Source organism: Rhineura floridana, chromosome 22 (genome assembly GCF_030035675.1).
Source record: "Rhineura floridana isolate rRhiFlo1 chromosome 22, rRhiFlo1.hap2, whole genome shotgun sequence".
Lineage (NCBI taxonomy): Eukaryota > Metazoa > Chordata > Lepidosauria > Squamata > Rhineuridae > Rhineura > Rhineura floridana.
This window is the reverse complement of record NC_084501.1, coordinates 5,952,164-5,970,573: the sequence shown is the minus strand read 5'-3', so window position 1 is coordinate 5,970,573 and position 18,410 is coordinate 5,952,164. Positions and strand designations below refer to the sequence as shown.

At 49.9% G+C, this 18,410-nt stretch overlaps 1 protein-coding gene across 1 annotated transcript; it reads right to left on the bottom strand.

Moving 5' to 3' along the window:
- Window positions 1–8,461: 8,461 nt before the first annotated feature.
- Window positions 8,462–8,869, bottom strand: NHLH1 (nescient helix-loop-helix 1). The gene has a single exon (XM_061606188.1). It carries the CDS (start codon window positions 8,867–8,869, stop codon window positions 8,462–8,464), a length of 408 nt encoding a protein of 135 aa, XP_061462172.1.
- Window positions 8,870–18,410: the final 9,541 nt, after the last annotated feature.

Sequence of the window (18,410 nt, the reverse complement as noted above, 5' to 3'; positions counted from 1 at the left end):
TTCTGAGGCAGAAGAAAAACAGAATTGCTGCCAGGCTGTTTGTTTGCTTTCTCAGGAAGACATAAGGGAGAAAGAGAAATGGAAAGGAGGAAGCCGGCCTCGAATGAAGTCTGCCCCATAACCTGCAAAGAGGGGTGTTAATGAGGACTTGAAGACTGCAGTCTTGGATGTACCACATACGCAGTTGGAATTGTAAGGGGGAGAGGAGCTAAGGATGCAGATCCTGCCCACACTAGCCTGGTGGTACCCAGTAGCGGTTGGTGGCTGCATGTCAGTGGGGCAGTGGAATCTGCTCTGGGTTTTCGTCCAAACTTTCAAGGTGCTTCAGCGGACTCCTTTGCCCCACTGACATGCAGCCACCAGCCACTACTGGCAGTACTTATCCGGGACTGAGCCAGGCTGTGATCCACGTGGAAGCTGATCATCTCTGAAGCAGGAAACAAGTTTGGGGTTCTGGGTGACGGTTTCCCAGACAGGAACTCCAGCCTGCTTTGCACTGGCGCACAGAGCCCAGGGCTGGGCCATTTGCAGCAGCAATCCAGGGTCTCCCTCAGGCAGAGGGATTTGGTCAGCCTGGCTATTGCAGCTGCTCAGGGCTAACTCTGGGACCTTTGATGTGGACAGCAAGGCTCTGCCCCTGAGCTGCAGGTCAGGAATGTCCCAGAGTAAAGACAAGGTTTCTGCTTGGCAAACTCCAACCCTCAGCTGAGCCCCCTTACCCACCCATCCCCTCCCAAGTGCAGGGCCTGAGGGGGTCGGCCGGGGTCTTGCTCCTGACAGAGTGGCAGAGAGGTTGAAGGGGTGCTGTTTTGGCTTAGACAGCATATGATGGCCTGGGGCCGGGCTCTTTTGCCTTCTCCACAGGCAGGGCCATTGCTCAGTGGAAAGAGTAACTGCCTCACATGCAGAAGGCCCCTGGTTCAATCTCTGGCATCTCCAGGAAGGGCTGGGAGAGAACTCTGACTGAAACCCTGGAGAGCTGTTGCCAGTCAGTGCAGACAATACTGAGCTAGATGGACCAATGGTCTGATTCAGTTGAAGGCAGCTTCCTATGTACCAGCGAGGAGTGAAGAGCTGTCCATGGTAGGCGAGGCAATTTAGATTCCTCTGAGCGACCAGCCCCAGGTCCAGAGTCTAGTAAATTTCCCTTGAAGGGGGCTTAATCTCCTCTTGTTTGACAGATCCCTGGGTTGTGAGACAACCCCATCTATAGGTTGTCACAACTGGGGGATGTTGGGGACCCAGTGCTCCACATGGGAAGGAAAACCTTTGCCCGTGGCCTTTCTTCATCTGTTCGGACCTGGCCTCAGTTGCTGATGCTAATTATAGTTCGAGGCTTGATTACTGTAATGCACTTTACATGGGGCTGCCCTTGAAGACAGTGCAGACATTTCAAGTTGGTTTAAAATGCAACTGCCGCGGTTTTAACTGGAGCATGCAGTGCAGAACATATTACTTTAGTCAGTTGCAGATTGTTTCCAGGATCAAGTCAAAGTAGTTGCTTTGACCTTTAAAGTCTCACAGGGCCTGAGGCCAGTTTATCTCAAGAATTGCCTCTCCCTGTATGAGTTCCTCTGAGAACTTCACTCCATTCCTGAGGTCCTTCTCTAGTCCCAGTACCAGATGGATGGGCAGAGCCTTTTTTTAGTGGCCACTTGGAGGCCACTTGGAGGTTTAGCAACCACTTGGAGGTTGCTGATTCATAGGGTCACCATAAGTCACAATCGACTTGAAGGCACGTAACAACAACAAACCTAGAATCTGGAAGAGCTACCTAAAAAAAGTAAGCCCAGCTAGGGGTGCTGGAGAATTCGCTTTTGTCTGCTCATGTGGACTTCCCACTGGACTGATATATGGATCAGAACACAGATATCCTTCAGATTGTGCCCTTCTCTGGATTTTGCAATGCAGTTTTTGGCTAAACGTATAAATGTATACCAAAATGTGTGTTAAAGGGGAAATATGTAGAAAAATATGTGTTTCATAGAAGAATGCATCAAAGACGCATATTTTAAGGGGAAATGCATACAATTTAAATATGATTTGTGTGCATGTGTATATTCTTAAAACTGCAAATCAAAGGGCACGTTGTGCTTATGACTGGGGGCATGTGAAAACGACACGGGAAAGGGCCGTCGCTCTGTGGCTGAGCGCCTGCGTTGCATGCAGATAGTCCCAGGTTGAGTCCTCAGCTTCTCCAGATGCAGTTGGGAGAAGCCCCTGCCCAAAACCTTGGAGAGCCACTGCCAGTCAGCGTAGGCAACATTAACTTAGACACAGCAATGGTCTGACTTGGTATAAGGCAGCTTCCTACTTAAGTCAACCCTTTAGTCAATATTTTGTTGACTAGGAACTTACTTTATTTTGAGGGGAAGGATTGTTGCTCAGTAGCAGAGCACCTGCTTTGCATGTGAAAGGTCTGGGTTCAGTTCTCACCTTCTCCAGGTCTAGCTAGGAAAGACTCTCATCTGAAACCCCAGAGAGATGCTGCCAGTCAGTGTGGACAGTACTGAGCTAGATGGACCCCCATGATCTGGGTTGGTATAAGACAGCTTCCTATGTGCCTGGGCATGGACTTATCCATTCATTCCTACGCCAGCCCTAATTCCTCCTTTGCCTTAGATGGGCAGCAGAGACTATTTATTTCAGTGGACTTTTTCTTGATGCTCCTTTTAAATAAACTTTCCTTCTGCTGTCTCTTTGCCTTGCACGTATAGATTATTTTAATGATTTCAGGTTTTTTAAATTCATTTTTTTATTATTATTACTGTTAGCCACCTTGATGATTTGTCATTAAAAGGAGGAATACAAATACCATAAATATAAAGGCAATGGTGTAAGAAGTTGCTGGATCAGGCCAGCATCCTGTCCTCCCAGTGGCCAACCAGATGTATCTGGGGTGCCCACAAGCAGAAGCCGAGTCCAACAGCAATTCTCCCCATTTGTGATTCCTAGAGAGGGAAAGCCTAGCCACTGTGGCTAGTAGTCCTTAATATCCCCCATGAATAATCCTCTTTCAAAGCCATCCGTAGTTTAATTATGTGCCGCATTTCCTTTTGTCTGTCCAGAATCCTCCATCGGTCAGCTTCATTGGATGTCCACGAGTTCTAGACTTACTGAAGAAGGAGACAAATGTTTCACTATTCTTTCCAACTGGCATTGAGAAGCATACTGACTCTGACCGTGGAGGCAGAGCAGAGCCATCCTGGCTAGTAGCCATAAGGACCTTCATTCAACCAGCCAGAGTATTTTGTGACACTTTGGTTGGCCTAATGAAAGCATTGCCCTGATATGGAGTGCCGAAATAAATGTCTTAGCAGGGGCACACAAGGAAGACAACAGCCATTGCTCTGCTGACATAGGAATCAGCCGTGAGCTGGAAGGAGAGAGGGAAGAAGCGAGGTCTCCATAGAGTAGCTAGTGGGAGCTTTGTGGGACAGGGGCTTGGCCTTCAAGGAGAATGTCAGTCTTGCCAGCTTGGATCCCAGTGGCAGGCCTGTGGCTGAGACCCAACCGTTGCTCCTTCTGTGCACCACCGTGTTGGGGCAGGTGGAGCACAACCCCAAAATGAGGTGCCATTGCTCCCCTGAGATAGCCTAACACAGAGGTTCCTAAACTGTGTTCTGTGAACTTCACTCAGGTGGTCTGTGGCCAGGGGTGGAGTCCTCCGGGGTCACGGGGGGGGGAGGTTGTAGACCTGTTACTTTTTTGAGAGCAGGGTCCCAGCAGGTCCCTATGTATGAGCCAATCTGTATGAAAGGGGAGTGTGTAAACCGCTAAAAAGAGCCCTTTTCTTTTTGTGCCTTCTGAGAAGGTGAGTCAGCCACTGGGAAGACTCTTCTCAGTAGCTAACACACAGCCTCCCCTTTCACGCTGATTAGCTCCTAGGGATGCCTGCTGTTGTGGGGTGTGGACTCAGAGAGGACACAGAGAGTAAGGGAGACGAAGGAAAGGGGGGAGGGTGTGTGTCATGTGCATCATGAAGGGACCCTGTACTTTGGATCTTCCTACTACACTACTGTCCACGGCGTGTCCCTATTAACTATTCGTATTGATATTAATTGCATTTTTATTGCTTCTTTTATTATTCTAGTGTATTTTATCATCTTACAGTTTGAACGTAATGCAATATAAGAAATAAAAGAAAATTAAAAATGCAATTAAAAATCATACCACACTGGGCAAAGTGCTTGACAATGGCTGCAACAGGCAGAAAAGCCATGAAGTGGCTGCCCAAGACCCTTGGCCATTTTCAAGTGGTCCATGGGGGGAAATGTTTGGGAAACACTTGGCCTAATTTTTTACTGCTGGAGTAAAAATTCTGACCGATGCCTTCCATGGTGGCAACAAGAAGCTAATAATGCCCTTTTAATGGCAACTCTCCCACCCCCCCAAAAAAAGACATCTGTCACAGCTAGTGGGATGCTACAACTCACCCAATGGTAGAACTGGCCCCATCAATACCCATAATGCATTGGGGCAGAGAACCGAACATTCCCTTCCTCCTGGCTCGGTGGGGGCTTGAGGAGGGGGAGGCCCCTTCAACAATAATCCTCCAACTCCCCCCCCCCACACACACACTGTGATCATTTCATGCTTTGGAGCATAAGATTTGATTAGGCTGATCCTAACAGGCGGAGTCCGTGACCATCAATTACCGTTTGTGAAATTACCCAGCTGCCACCGAAGGCCACACGAGGAGAGGATTTTTTTGAAAAAGAAAGAATTAACACATTGCGATTTCCCCCTCCTTTTTCCACCAGATTATTTTCAGATTATGCATGGAAGAGTTTAATATCCTCCCTTTTGCTTACAAAATCAATAATAATAATAATAATAATAATAATAATAATAATAATAATCTCTTGTCTGTTCTAACCAAATAACAGACGCACACATAAATACACACGCACGCACACACGCACAGAGAAAAACACATCATAAACAAGGCTTCCCGGCCCCCTCCTCCTTCCAAGGTTCCCCCCACCCTCAAAAGTGCATAAACACTGCAAATAAATAACACCTTAGAAATAAATACAGCAAATAAATAAATAAATAATAAAGAAAGGATGGTTGTGGCACAGAGACATCGTTCAAGAGACGGGAAATGGGCTCCAGCCGTTCCAGCTCTGGCGTGTGCCGACGTCTCCTACGAGCCAGATCCTGCATTCCGAGGAGAGCTGGGGAGGCCCCTCGGCGTCTGAGAATTGTGCAAAGGGATTAGGGTGGGCTGCCATGAGGCACTGTAGCTCAGCAGGACCTCCCATGTGCAGAGGCAGTATACTGGGGCATACCAGATGCAGGGGGAGCAGCGACAGGGGAAAGCCATCACCTCTGTGCCCAGCTTCTAAGCTTCCCAGGGGGACCTCTGCCCCTCTTAGAAACAGAATGCTGGTCTGGATCACTGGTCTTCAGTTGGTGGTTGAGACCCTCGACCTAAAAGGAAGGGCCATATCTCGGGAGGGGGGGGTCAAGCACATTCTGAGCATCAATCCCCAATGGCATCTTCAGGCAGGGATGGAAAAGGACCCTGCCTGAAATCCTGCAGAGCTGCTGCTAGCCAGTCTAGACCAGTGGCGGGTGGTGGCTCCATGTCAGTGGGGCAGTGGACTCCCCTCCAGGTTTTAGTCCAGGTTTTAGTGCAAAGCACCTTAGACAGCCGCCTGAAAGTTCAGACTAAAACCTGGAGCGGATTCCGTTTCCTCACTGGCCTGGAGCCGCCAGCCGCCACTGGTCTAGAGTCAGCCTACTACCCTCAAGACTCCAGCTCCCATCATTCCGAGACTGCTTGGCATGCTGGCTGGGCCCGATGGGCGCCAGAATCCCCCAAACATCTGGAAGTCTGCTGTGCTGGAGACGGCTTGTTTAGAGCAGAATGGAAAGCTATGTTGGGTTTGTTACTTCGTTGGAAAGGAGATGGGGCAGTGACCAGGGATGAAAGGAGGTCTTTTGTCATTCACAGGCATGTAGAAGAAGTTGCCTTTGCAGCAACAGCTTTTCTCGGCCTTGCCTGACAAGCCTGAGAGAGAGAGAGAGATCCCTGCATTTAAAAAAATATATATGAATAATACGGGAGGCTGACCCTCTGTTGCATTTGGCCGCCCGCCCTAAAGAGAGAAGAAGATGAATGACCGCAGATGGTGAAAATCTAGAAGTAGGTCCCTTCTCCTGAGAACAGAGATGGACAGATCGTATGCACTGGTATGCTTCCTTGCACAGTCACCCCTAGCCCAGCCCTGTGGGTTTCACACCCACACACCAACTTTCTCATCTTGTGCCGAAATGTGGCAAAATGCTCCCCGCTCTCTGGCAGGATGACCACAGACCAGCTGTATTTAACAGGGATAGAGGAAACTGCCTTACACTGAATGAGACCATTGGTCCATTTAGCTCACTGGTCCACACTGACTGGCAGCAGCTCTTCAGGGTTTCAGGCAGGGTGTATCTCCCAGCCCTACCTGGAGATGGCATTGGGGATTGAACCCGGGACCATGCAAGGCAGATGCTTTACCAGCGAGCTATGGTCCTCCCTCAGTTCTTTTGGACTACAGCCTGCAGAGACTGGTGGCTCCGATATCAGTGAGGCAGTGAATCCACTCCAGGTTTTAGTCTGAACTTCCAAGGAGCTGTCCAAGGTGCTGAACCTAGTTTGGGAGTAGGCCTCAGCACTTTGGACAGCTCCTTCAACATTTGGACTAAAACCTGGAGTGGATTCACTGCCCCACTGACATCAGAGCCACTAGTCTCCACTGACTACAACTTTCATCATCCCATGCTGTAGGCTGTGCTGGCTGGGGCGGATGGAGCGTGTAGACCATCAGCCTCTGGAGGGCACTGAGGACAGATGTTGTCCAAAACATCTGGGTGTGGGTGGGTGAGAGAACAATGAAGTTGGGGAAGACTGATACAGACAAAAGCCATCCGCCAGATCTGCACTCTGTGGGGAGGAGTAAAGTGGCTGCTTCTATAAATTTAGCTCAGTGCATTTTGCGGTTTTGTGGTTTGCTGCCCTGGGCTTCTCAGCACATAAATAAATGTCCATTTGCTTCTGCTCAGGACCAGAGAGACTCAGTCTCAAATCCCAACTCAGCCATAAAGCTCACTGGGTGACCTTGGGCCAATCACCCTGCCTTTCAGCCTACCGCACCGGGTTGCTGTGAGGATAAAATGGGGCCGGGGAGACCGGCGTGCATCTCCTTGAGCTCCTTGGAGGAAAGGTGGGGTATCAAGGCAAATAAATCCATAGATAAATAAATCCAGCCAGCACCTGCAGCTTTTGGTGTGCTGCTAAATCACATTGCTGCTAAAGGCCTTGATGCCAGTTTTCAGGGGCACGGGACTCTTTGCCCCAAGAGCAATACTCTTCACACGCTTGGGGTTTTTTTGTGCTGGAGGGAGTTGGGGGCAGGGGATGTGTGGGAAAGGCACCGTACAGATGACAAAAAAAAAAACCCCTGCAGACCTCTGCTGTTATCGACATGTCATTGATAAAGCGGGCACCACTGAAGGGCCTGCAAGGAAAAAACGGCAGAGCAGTCACACCTGACTGCGATTTGCTATTCTTGTTCATCTGTCTGTGTTGAACTCTTGGTGGATGGTTTTGCAGCCAGTGTGTCCATGGCTGAGTCCTCCATGACAAGCTGCTTGGGGGGGGGGGAGAGGAAGGGGGAGTTAAAGGAAGCTCCAGAGCAGAATGGAAGATTGCCTCCTCCCTCCGCTCCAGAGATAAACCCTGCCAATTTTCATTTATGGACATTAATGTGTTAGACGTACCCACTGAGACTAAGTCTAAGCAAGCAAAGTTATAAAATCCCAGTCCATAGGGGGAATGGTTTGCGTCCAATGTTACCCCTAAGCAGACCAGCGGCGGCTCCATGTCAGTGGGGCAGTGGAATCTACTCTGGGTTCCAGTCCGATCTTTCAAGGAGTTGTCACCTGAAGCATCTTCGGCAATTCCTTGAAAGTTTGGGGTAACATCCAGAGCAGATTCCACTGCCCTACTGAAAGAGACAATATCCCTGGCTGGTTTAGAATTGGGCTGGGAGATGCCCAGCCGCAAAGCATCTTGGGAGGGGGACACGCCCTTTCCTTGTCTGCAGCTGGAGGGCAACTTGGCCATTGTGTCTGTCAGTCCCATCCTTTGAGGCTCTGGGGTGTCATTCCCGGTGCAGAAGGGCGGTGAAATGCAGCTGTGGCAATCCATTTCTTTGCAGTTCCACCAGACAGGAGGTGAAGCAGGCCAATATGGCGGACTCAAGTGACTGTCACATATATTCCACTGAGGAGATGAAACAGGAAGGCAGGGATGAACTAGACAGGTGGCCAGGTGGTTGTTCAAGTTGAGGTTCAGCCTAAAGACGCACAGAGAGCGGGGGGGGGTCGCTCAGTGGCTCAGACTTCCAAAACGTGGGAGACGTCGGTGGCGTGTGGCAACCAGAAAGGTGGCTTCGGCCCCAGAGACTCAGACGTCCAGCACGTGGTTCAGGTACGAAATGTAGCAGATTGCAAGCCGTAGGATCTCAATTTTGGAGAGCTTCTTATCTGGGGGCAGTGTGGGCAGGAGTTTGCGCAGCTCTGCAAAGGCCATGTTGAAGGCCTCCACCCGGATCCGCTCTCGCGTGGCGTGGGCAGTCCGGTACTTAGCCGTGGCACGCCGCCGCCGCCGCCGCTCCTCTCGGCTCAGGTGCTGAAGATCTTTTTTCATGGTGTCTCCAGACTCTGCCACTCTGGACTGGCTGCAGAGGCCAAGGCCACCACTGGCGTCTTCCACTCCGCCCCCTCGGCTGCCCCCACAGTCGCTAAAGACCGACTCCGTCTCCGAATGCGTTGGCTGGAGGTCTATCTCCATCTGGTCCGAATTCAGCATCATGGCTTACGGGGATTGGGTGGTGGTGGAAGAGACAGGTTAGGTGCTCAGAAGGAAGGAGGAAGGGGAGGAAAGCAGTGTACGGCAAGGAGACTAAATGGGTAGAGTTGAGGAGGGGTGTTGATCAAACACTACAAATAGGTGGCTTAGGATTCCACTTCAAAACGTCACCCTTTGATGGGTGTTCCAGTGCAATGACTCCCGATTATGCCGTTAAACAAATGAAGCATGCTGATCTCTCCATGGGATTCAGGGGAGTGCTGAGTTCTGGAGAGAGCCGGGCTCTGGTCTTCAGCCGTCTAACCACAGGATTTCTTCAGTCTTCCCAACAGCTGAGTGAGTGAGAGAGTGAGAGCAAGAGGAACAGCTCTTACCTGTTGAAAGAAGAAAAACAGAACAAATGAATATGTTAAAAAGTATTTTCATCGTACTTCTAGAGGGTTCAAAGCACCTTCAGATACGTTACACTGCTGCAACCTGTACAGGCAGTTCGATATTCATGATCTTCATATTTGTTTGGTTGCTTGTTTAGATGATTTGTACACCACCCTTTGCACAAGGCACAGGGCAGTTTGCAACAAATAAGATAAAAGGAATACATAAAATCCATAAATAACACAGGCCTTAGAATACCAACACATAACAAACCACTAAATCGTAGTGACTGGGGAAGAGCCATCGCTCAGTGGCAGAGGACCTGCCTGCCATGCAGAAGATCCCAGGTTCAATCCCCAATGGCATCTCCGGGTAGGGCTGGAAGAGACCTCCTGTCTGAAACCCTGGAGAGCCGCTGCCAGTCAGTGTAGACAACACTGGGCTAGATGGACCGAAGGTCTGCCTCGGTATAAGGCGGTTTCCTGTGTTCCGCTGTTTACTAATTGCAACAGCGGCAACTAGTCCATTTGTCGAATCAGGTCTTTCCTCCTCCAAAATGCCTGTCAAAAAAAAGAGGATAATGTGTGGGAAAGAAAGGGGGGGTAACCTAGATGTCCTCTTTGGGAGCCCCTCTAAGCCTGTGATTTTTCTCTCCATAAGATGGGATTGTGCGGGGAAAGAGACTGCTCAAGCGGTCAAGCCACTCTGTTTGTTAAGTTAATGGATCTAGCCCAGTTTGTTCAGTATCTCTTCGCATGACTAAAGAGTACAGGTGACTGGTTGCCACAGAAACTACTAGCCAGAGACGCTTCCAGAAGGTGGACTAGAGGGAGCAGGCCTTCCCCTGCCCCCATAACAGTAGATACCTGAGAAAACTGTGGAAGAGAGTGGGGAAAGAGAATGATTTGGAAATGAAGGAAATGAAGGTAGGAACCTAGAGGGAAACTGAGGCAGGAGACGGTGAAAAGAAACAGATCTCTGCAAAAAGGAAATCAAAGAGGTGGATATGAAACTAGCAGGGAGGCAAAGGTTGCAAATGAATGGAAAGAGGTGGGCGGATTACAGAAAGCAAGAGGGGAAAGAGGGGGAATGGAAAATGGAGAGAATGACAATGTACTGGGGGGGGAGGGAATATTTGCGGGTGACAGAAGGCCGTCTGAAAAGAGAGGAAATTCTCTGGCAGATGCTGCTGTCTGTTGGGGAAGGAAGGGCAAGGTGTCCCCCCATCCCAAGACCCAGAGGGAGGAGGCGACCAAGGGGCCAGACTCTGGAAGGCCCTTGCCTGCTGTGCCCCCTCCTGAGGGATGACAGGTGGCCAAAGGGTATGGGGGGAGGAAAGAGAAAAGCCTGCCCACCTATGAAAAGAGCTCTCATCACAGAATCTGCTGCCTGGGACACACGGAAGCCAGCCCAGGCACTGAGATGGGCATATCCCAATGGCTGGGAAGAAGGAAGGAGGGGGTTGTCAATCCACTAGTCCTCAGCACTTCGCTTTCAAAAATGGGAGGGGCTGACAGCACTCGAGCGTGCCTGAAGCCACACCCTGGAGGCCTCCTCAGTAAAGGGGAGGGGAGGGCACCCTCGTGGAGCATGAAGGGTATCTCAGTGGCTACCAGCCACGATGTCTAGGTTCTCTGTCCCCTGTCAGAGCCGGCATGCCCCTGAATCCCTGTTGCTGGGGATCACAGATGGGGAGAGGGCTGTTGCGCTCAGGTCCTGCTTGCAGGCTTCCCTTTGGGGGCATCAGGCTGGCCACTGTGAGGTCAGGATGCTGGACTAGGTGGGCCTTTGGGGCCTGATCCAGCAGGCAGGCCCTTCATATGCCCTGATGTGGCACTCTGCCTATGCTCAAATGGCACTTCACATGGTCAAGGGTATAAGCACGACTTTAAACAATAATCCATCCCATACCGGGAGGACCCACATCTTTTGGATCTAGCAAAAGAAACTGCCAAACTGTCTTTGAAACATTACTACTTCTTCTTCAGACAACGTGCAACTAACATGGGATCCATTTGCTGCCACGAGGACAGCAGTAGACTTACTGCTTTATAAAGAGGGGATTAGACACATTGATGGAGGAAAAGGGGCCCATCTGTGACTGTGAGTCATGATAGGTAAGCAGAACCTCCAGCTCAGAGGCAGTCTACCGCTGAATGCCAGGTGCTAGGGACAAACAGCTGGGGGAAGGTGTGCATGTCCCGTTTGTGGGCTTCCCGAGAAGAAGCCTTTGGTTGCCCTCTGTTGCATGGATTCATCCTTGCACTGATCCAGCACTGCAGGACTCTTGATGCCCTTAAGCTTACAATGGCAGGGGACAGCATCTTGAGGGGCATGGTGTTCTGCCCCTCCCCTCCCCCTAGTGTCAATACACCATTGTTTTACTAGTGACTCCAAGTTACCCAAACTTCATCCAATTATCAGAAACTCCAGCAAAGCTCTGAACTGATGTACAAAACCATACATTGGTTTAAATAAGGAAAAGGGAATGGCTTCTATGGGTCTTCCGGTAGACTCTTGGGGTGGGGAGGGGTGGGGTGGGGGGCAGGCAGCCGAGCTCCTAATAGGTTGTTGGCACAGAACCGCTCCCTGAACTGGGCATACTCAGTGGCTGGAGTTGTTTACAAGAGTTAGGGATGCAGGCTGGGGAGGCTGGTGGTTCCAATGTCAGTGGGACAAGGAATCCTGTCCAGGTTTTAGTCTGAACTTTCAAGGAGCTGTCCAAGGTGCTCTGAAACCCAGACTGGATTCACTGCCCCACTGACACCGGAGCCACCCGTCTCCACTGGATGCAGGCGTATCTTGTGGAGGGGGTGAGGGGTGTCGGTGGTTGCATTTATGAATGGTGCCCAAATGCTCCACTTGTCCCTGTTTACTGGGGGTCAGACCCTATTTGAGAGCATAAACCCCCATCTCTGGCAGGTTCCAGCCCCCATTTTTTCATGTTGGGAATGCTGTGTTAAAACATTGCTCGAGCTGTCCTTCTTAGGCCCGCGGGAAGCTTGCCTGACACAGAGGCAGACCTCGGCCCATCTAGCTCAGTAGCCCTGCCACCGGCTGGCACCAGCTCTCCAGCTGGGGGAACATTCCCAGTCCTACTTGGGAACTGAATCGGGGTCCTGTTGCATGCAAAGCAGATGCCCTGCCCCTGAGCTACAACCCTCGGTCAGGGCTCGCCTCCCCCTCTGGGGTCTCCAGAAGAGAAGCCTCCGAGCAAGTGGATGGGTGGAGACATGCTTTGGGGATGCGAGTGCCATGGCGTGAACCAGGGTGCTGGTGGTGAGACTCCTCTTTACCTACTGATAAGATACTTTCCTGGCTTCTAAAACCAAGAGCCTGTTGCAAAATCTGTTGCAAAATCAGCAGACCGAGAGCACCCAATAAGTGACAGTAGAGCCTTCAGCAGTGTGACATGAGGAGGGCAGTGGTCCTTTCTTGGAGGGGAGAATAGGGGTGTTGCAAGCAGGTCCCCTTTTCCATCGATGAAATGTGGGAGGGGATACTTGCTTCCTGATGCCAGATGCGTGTTGGAGAAGAGCCGGAGCCAGTAGCGGCTGGTGGTTCCACTCTAGGTTTCCATTTGAACTTTCAAGGAAAGTTCAAAAGTTTGAAAGTTCAGACAAAAACCTGGAGTGGATTCCACTGCCCCACTGACATGGAGCCACCAGCCACCAGTCTGCTCAGAGGCACTAAATGCCTTTACTATGACTTCTCCATCTCTCAGGCTGAGCCCTGGCAGTATAAACAAGTTTCTGGGACCAACAGCGATGGAATCCAAATATGTGGCTGCAAGATCTGGGGATCTGCCCTGGCATTTTGGGGAAGGGCACTTGCTCTGCACACGGAAGATTCAAGACAGAGCTAAGTTCTCCAAGCTGGTTTAAAGAGGTCGTTTTGATCTCACCTAATTGCTAAGGATTCTAGACATGTGATCGTAAGATTAACATTCTTTTTTTTTAAAAAAAGCATCAACAAAGGATCCTCCAGTTAAGCAAACACACTCCAGAATGTACAGTGATATTCTGTAAAGCTAAAAGCACATGAACGCAGACCTCAATCCAAGCTTCGCTAAAATTCTCACAGAGTTAGATGCAGGTGGGAGAATTCTGGTGCCACATCCTCACACATTTGGAGGGCAAGACCCAAGCTAGGAGGGGCACCAGACAATTCCCATCTCACAGGAAGACAGGAAGAAGCCTTCCACTGGGTCAGACCCTTTGGCCCATCTACCTCATTACTGTCTACACTGACTGGCAGCAGCTCTCCAGGGTTTTCGATGAAGGTCTTTTCCAGCCCTACCTGGAGATGCTGGGGACTGAGCTTGGGTTCTTTGGTATGCAAAACAGATGCTCTGCCAAAGGGCTATGGCCCTTCCCCTAAACACAAACCAAGATTCCAGTCCTCATGGTTCTGAATAAAGGGTTGACAATAAACAGGAGTATAGGAGCTCCCTGACACCAAGTCAGGCCCTTGGTCTGTCCAACTCAATATTGCCTACATGACTGGCAGGGGCTTCCCAGGGTTTCACACAAGGGACATTCCCAGCCCTAGCTGGGGATGCTGAGGGTTGAATCTGGGACCCTTTGCGAGCAAAGCAGATGTTCCAGTACAGGGTTCCCAAACTGTGGTCTGTGGATCACCAGAGGTCCACGAGCTTTATTCAGGTGGTCCGCGGCATGTCCGCCGTATTAAATATTCACATTGATTTTCAATTGATTCTTTTGTTGCTTATATTTTATTCTATCGTATCGCAATTTGAATTCTATTTTAATACAGCAACATGCGACATAAGAAAGAAAAGTAGCAATAAAGATGCCGTTAAAAATCATGCGCGCGTCTAAGCGCAGCGCATCACAATGGCTTCAGCAGGCAGCACGACCACGAAGTTGTCCACCAAGACCCTCGGGCATCTTCAAGCGGTCTGTGGGTGGGTGGGAGTTTGGGAGCCGCTGCTCAAGTGCCGAGCTACGACCCCTTCCAAAATGAATTTGTGGAATCCCTCTCGAGAGGGCCAACCTGTCTTAATTACAGGCTGCCTTTATCCCGTGTGCCACGGTGGGTGGTGCCTGGTGGCTCCATGTCAGTGGAGCAGTGGAATCCGTCCCGGGTTTTAGTCTGAACTTCCAAGGAGCTGTGCAAGGCGCTTCAACATCTTGGACATCTTGGTCTAAAACCCGGAGTGGATTCCACTGCTCCACTGACATGGAGTCTCCAACCACCACTGCACGCTTCAAAACTTACTTCCTGGAAACAGCCCACGGCTTAAGACACATTCGTGTATGCCAGGCTTGATCCACAACCCCTCCCCTTTTAAAAGGACCTCAGATGGAAGAGCTGGGAAAAAGAAAGGTCCCTCTCCACCAGTATTCATACGCAGCATATGCGCTGGGCTCAGACAGCAAGAGAGTGAAGAGACGCATTCTCATGGAGTGCTTCCTTCTTTGATTATGAAGCTCCAACCTCTCATGGAAGGCTAGCCAAAGTCTGAGCATGAGCATCTTTTGGAAATAGTGTAAGACCTACCTATCCGGACTCCCTTCTCTGGAGGTAGAATGAAACTGGCAGACAGGTGAGGCTTTTAAAACAGAACTTAGTTGGCGTGCATTTTATCCTCTTGCTGCCATGGGATGGGTCACATCCCTCTTCCCCCCCCTCACGCTCTGTCCCAAGAGCATAAGTCCCCTCTGGATTTGCCCCTCCCGAAAACCTTGGCTAGCAATTCTTTACGGATGCAATGGACATATGAAGACAGGTCGCTCTTGAACTTAACGTCGCCTTGCCTTTGTGGCAGGGTTGCCAATTGTTCCCCCAGCCTCAGCTCCTGTGTCTTTGACAGCAGTCTGATCTGCAGACACCGGCAGGCAATAAGCTTTATCTCCCATGACATGAAAAGCTTCCACCTTCATGGCATCTGCAGATCATGTTGCTCTGAAAGGTCCAAGAGCAGGCCAGGCTGCTCAGCGGACAACCCTAGCCTAGAAAGGAAGAAAAAAGGCATGGTATAATTCATTTTCATCACTGCACAAAAGGTAGAGGGGGAAAGGTTCATGAATCCAGGGAGTAACGACGGTCCTTCCTCTTGCCTTTCCTTCTAGAAATCGATGGCTTATCAAGCTCTTGAAACGGTAGAAATGGGTCAGTGAACAGATTTTGTTCCTGGGGCAACAGAACCTCCTCACCTGGTTTTGTTAAAAAGAGGCCGTTGTCACATGTTGAAATTTTGTCATGTTGAACAAAGGTATCTTTTTTTTGTAATTGCTTTTAGTTTCAGTTAACAGAAAACAACTTTCTCTGTAAAGCTTTCACTTTCCCCCTTGCCTCAGTTTTCCTTCCTTCCTTCCTTCCTTCCTTCCTTCCTTCCCACACTTCTCAGTCTACTGAGCGTGGCAGCAGCATCAGGCCGGGTACCACAAGTGCGCCAAGCCAACTTCAAAGCAGGCCTTTCTTTTAAAAGCCTGTCAATCACACCCCGAGACGCATGAAGAACCTTACCCCTGGAGCAACGAGGCCCTGCTTTGCCCAAACTTTGCCGTCTTGTTCTTCCTGGAGCACTTTTCCTGCTTCAGAGGCAATATCCCACCGGAAATCCAGGCAAAGCGTGGAGGTCACCCCATTCATTCCTTGACCCACTCGCTCTTCCCACCCTCCATAGGCAAGAAAGTTTGCATCCTGTGCTGCCAGAGCCTGCCTTCCTCTGGCCAGGGTACGCCTGCCACATGGGGGGCACAAGCCTGATCTGCCACACGCCCAGGTGCACTGCTCCGCACTGACACCATGGGCACACCTGGGGATGCCTGCCCCATCCACTATATATACCCAGCCTGGCTGCATGCTGTGTCCATCATCAGGCTTCCCATTGGCCGCTCCAGTGCCCCCCCCTCATAAATATTAAAATCCAGGAGCAAGGATGCCATTGGCTGGGAGAAGAAGGGAGAGCCCTTGGGACAGGAGGGGAGGGGGGCTGGAGGAGAGGGGAGGGAGGGGAGAGGGAGACGGTGGGGATGGGGTGGGGAGGGGAGAATGGGGTGTGGGCCCTCGGGGACTTGGAGACATCTGTTCAGCATGCATATTTCATAAAGAAGAAACAGAGAGCAAGGGAAAGGGAAAGGCAGCATGAAAAAGGGAGACAGGAGCAAGCACGCGTCGTCTCTGTGCAGAAGGGGAATCATTAAAGCTGATTTAACAGAGACTCACCCCCACCCCCAGCCATTCATCTGCCCCCCCCCACCTCTCAGTGGAAGCCAGCCTTGGCATCATGCTGAATTCTGACAGTTGGTGCAATGGACTTCCCACTTAGGCTGCTTGTGGAAAGATGCCCATGGGCGCGAAGGTGGGCTTGCAAGAGCCAGCAGCTGGTGGCTGAGATGTTCTGAGTGGGGCCCTCTCCCTGAGCACCCCCTGGCTCATCTCTGGGCCCAGACCACACCCCCAGAGGATGAGGCATGGGGAGGCAACTGTTCCTTCTCTGAACTCCTCTTGCGGCTTGCTCGCTCAGAGGGGGCAGGTGAAGAGAGGGCGGCAGGGGGCACCTCGAGCATCAGGAGAGCCTGGCGGCTGGATGAGGCCAGTGGCCCATCTAGGCCAGCATCCTGTTCTCACAGTGGCCAAACAGATGCCCATTGTGGGAAGCCCTCAAGCAGGACCTGAGCGCAACAGCAACTCTCTCCACTTGTGGTTCCCAAACGACCGGTATTCTCAGGCATCCTGCTTCCAACAGGGGAGGGAGAACACAGCCAGCGTGGCTAGTAGCCACTGACAGCCTTGTCCTCCGTGAATTTGTCTCAGCGTCCAAGTTGGTAGCCGTAGCTACATCATGGGGGAGCCAATTCCACAGTTTTAACTATGCACTGCGTGCAGAAGGACTTTCGTTTGCCTGCCCTGAATCTTCCAGCATTCCGCTTCATTGGATGTCCATGAGTTCTAGGGCTACAAGGGAGAAAAACTTTTCTCTGTCCACTTTCTCCACACCATGCATAATCTTAAACATCACTAGCAGGGTGCATAAGAAACTTGCTTAAATTAAAAAGCCACAGCAGTACTGGGAGGGTCTGGGGTTCAGGCCTCAGCAGGTACATATTGATGTGTTTGCTTGTTTATTAAATTTATATCCCACCTTTCCTCCCAGAAGGCGCCCAAGGCAACATCAGCTACTGTGAAGTAAGCACTTGCTTGTAGGGTGAACAGCTACAAAGCAGAGTTGGGGGGCTCCATCCTGCCCCTTTAAAGCAGCAAATTCTTCCCATTTATATATTTTCGAGCATTCCAAACATTTCATGTGCATTTTCTTGTCTGTCCTTATAAAAACCGTTAAAGGTTGCATTTGGTAGGTGACTGCTTTTAAAACGTTTTTAAAAACATGCAGGTTGTATGCGGTGAAATTCTACTCAAGGTAGACCCATTGAAATCAAAGCGCTTGTTGGTCATGGTTTAGGATGCAATCCAATACACACTTACCTGGGAGAAAGTTCCATTGAACCCAAAGAAGCTTACCTCTGAGTAGACATGGATTGGATTGCAGCCTTAGTTGGTATACAGTCCTGTGTCAGTTAATTTTTCTTTCAAAAAAAATTTTTTTTACCCTATCGTAATCATTTGTAAGCTGTCTTGGGAACTTATCTATTTATTTTTATTTTATGGATTTATATCCTGCCTGCCACCTTATGAACAGTCACAGGGTGATGTGGTGTCATGGCTTATACGCGACATCAATTCCATCAAACAAGTCAGACTAATTTATGAAAATCAGATTAAAATTAATACAAATGTTCCTCATATCTTTTTTTTTTGTAATAATCTCTACTTCTCAACTTCAAAAGACCTCAGAAAATAGGAACTTTATGAAGGGAAAGGTATAAAATATATAACATAGGAGTGAGTTTATAGCAGAGGAAAGATGGATTTTAATGTTAATAATAATTTATTATTTAGACTTTTGACTGCTGTCCCCAGTGCACTGTTATAACATGCAATATATTTAACCATAAAATACAAAACCAACCAAATTACTAGGGAGATACCAGCATGTCAAACAATCATACGGATTTTTTCCTTGTTAAATGCAAGTCCGTGTGGTTAGAACAAAACCAACTGGCGGCCTTTCTGCTTACTTGGGTCTGAGTATGCCAGAAGCCTTGATGGCCCAGAAACAAGAAGCTTATCGTGACAGCAC

Coding starts and splice junctions, on each gene's coding strand:
- NHLH1 (XM_061606188.1), bottom strand. CDS start 8,869: ATGATGCTGAATTCGGACCAGATGGAGATAGACCTCCAGCCAACGCAT.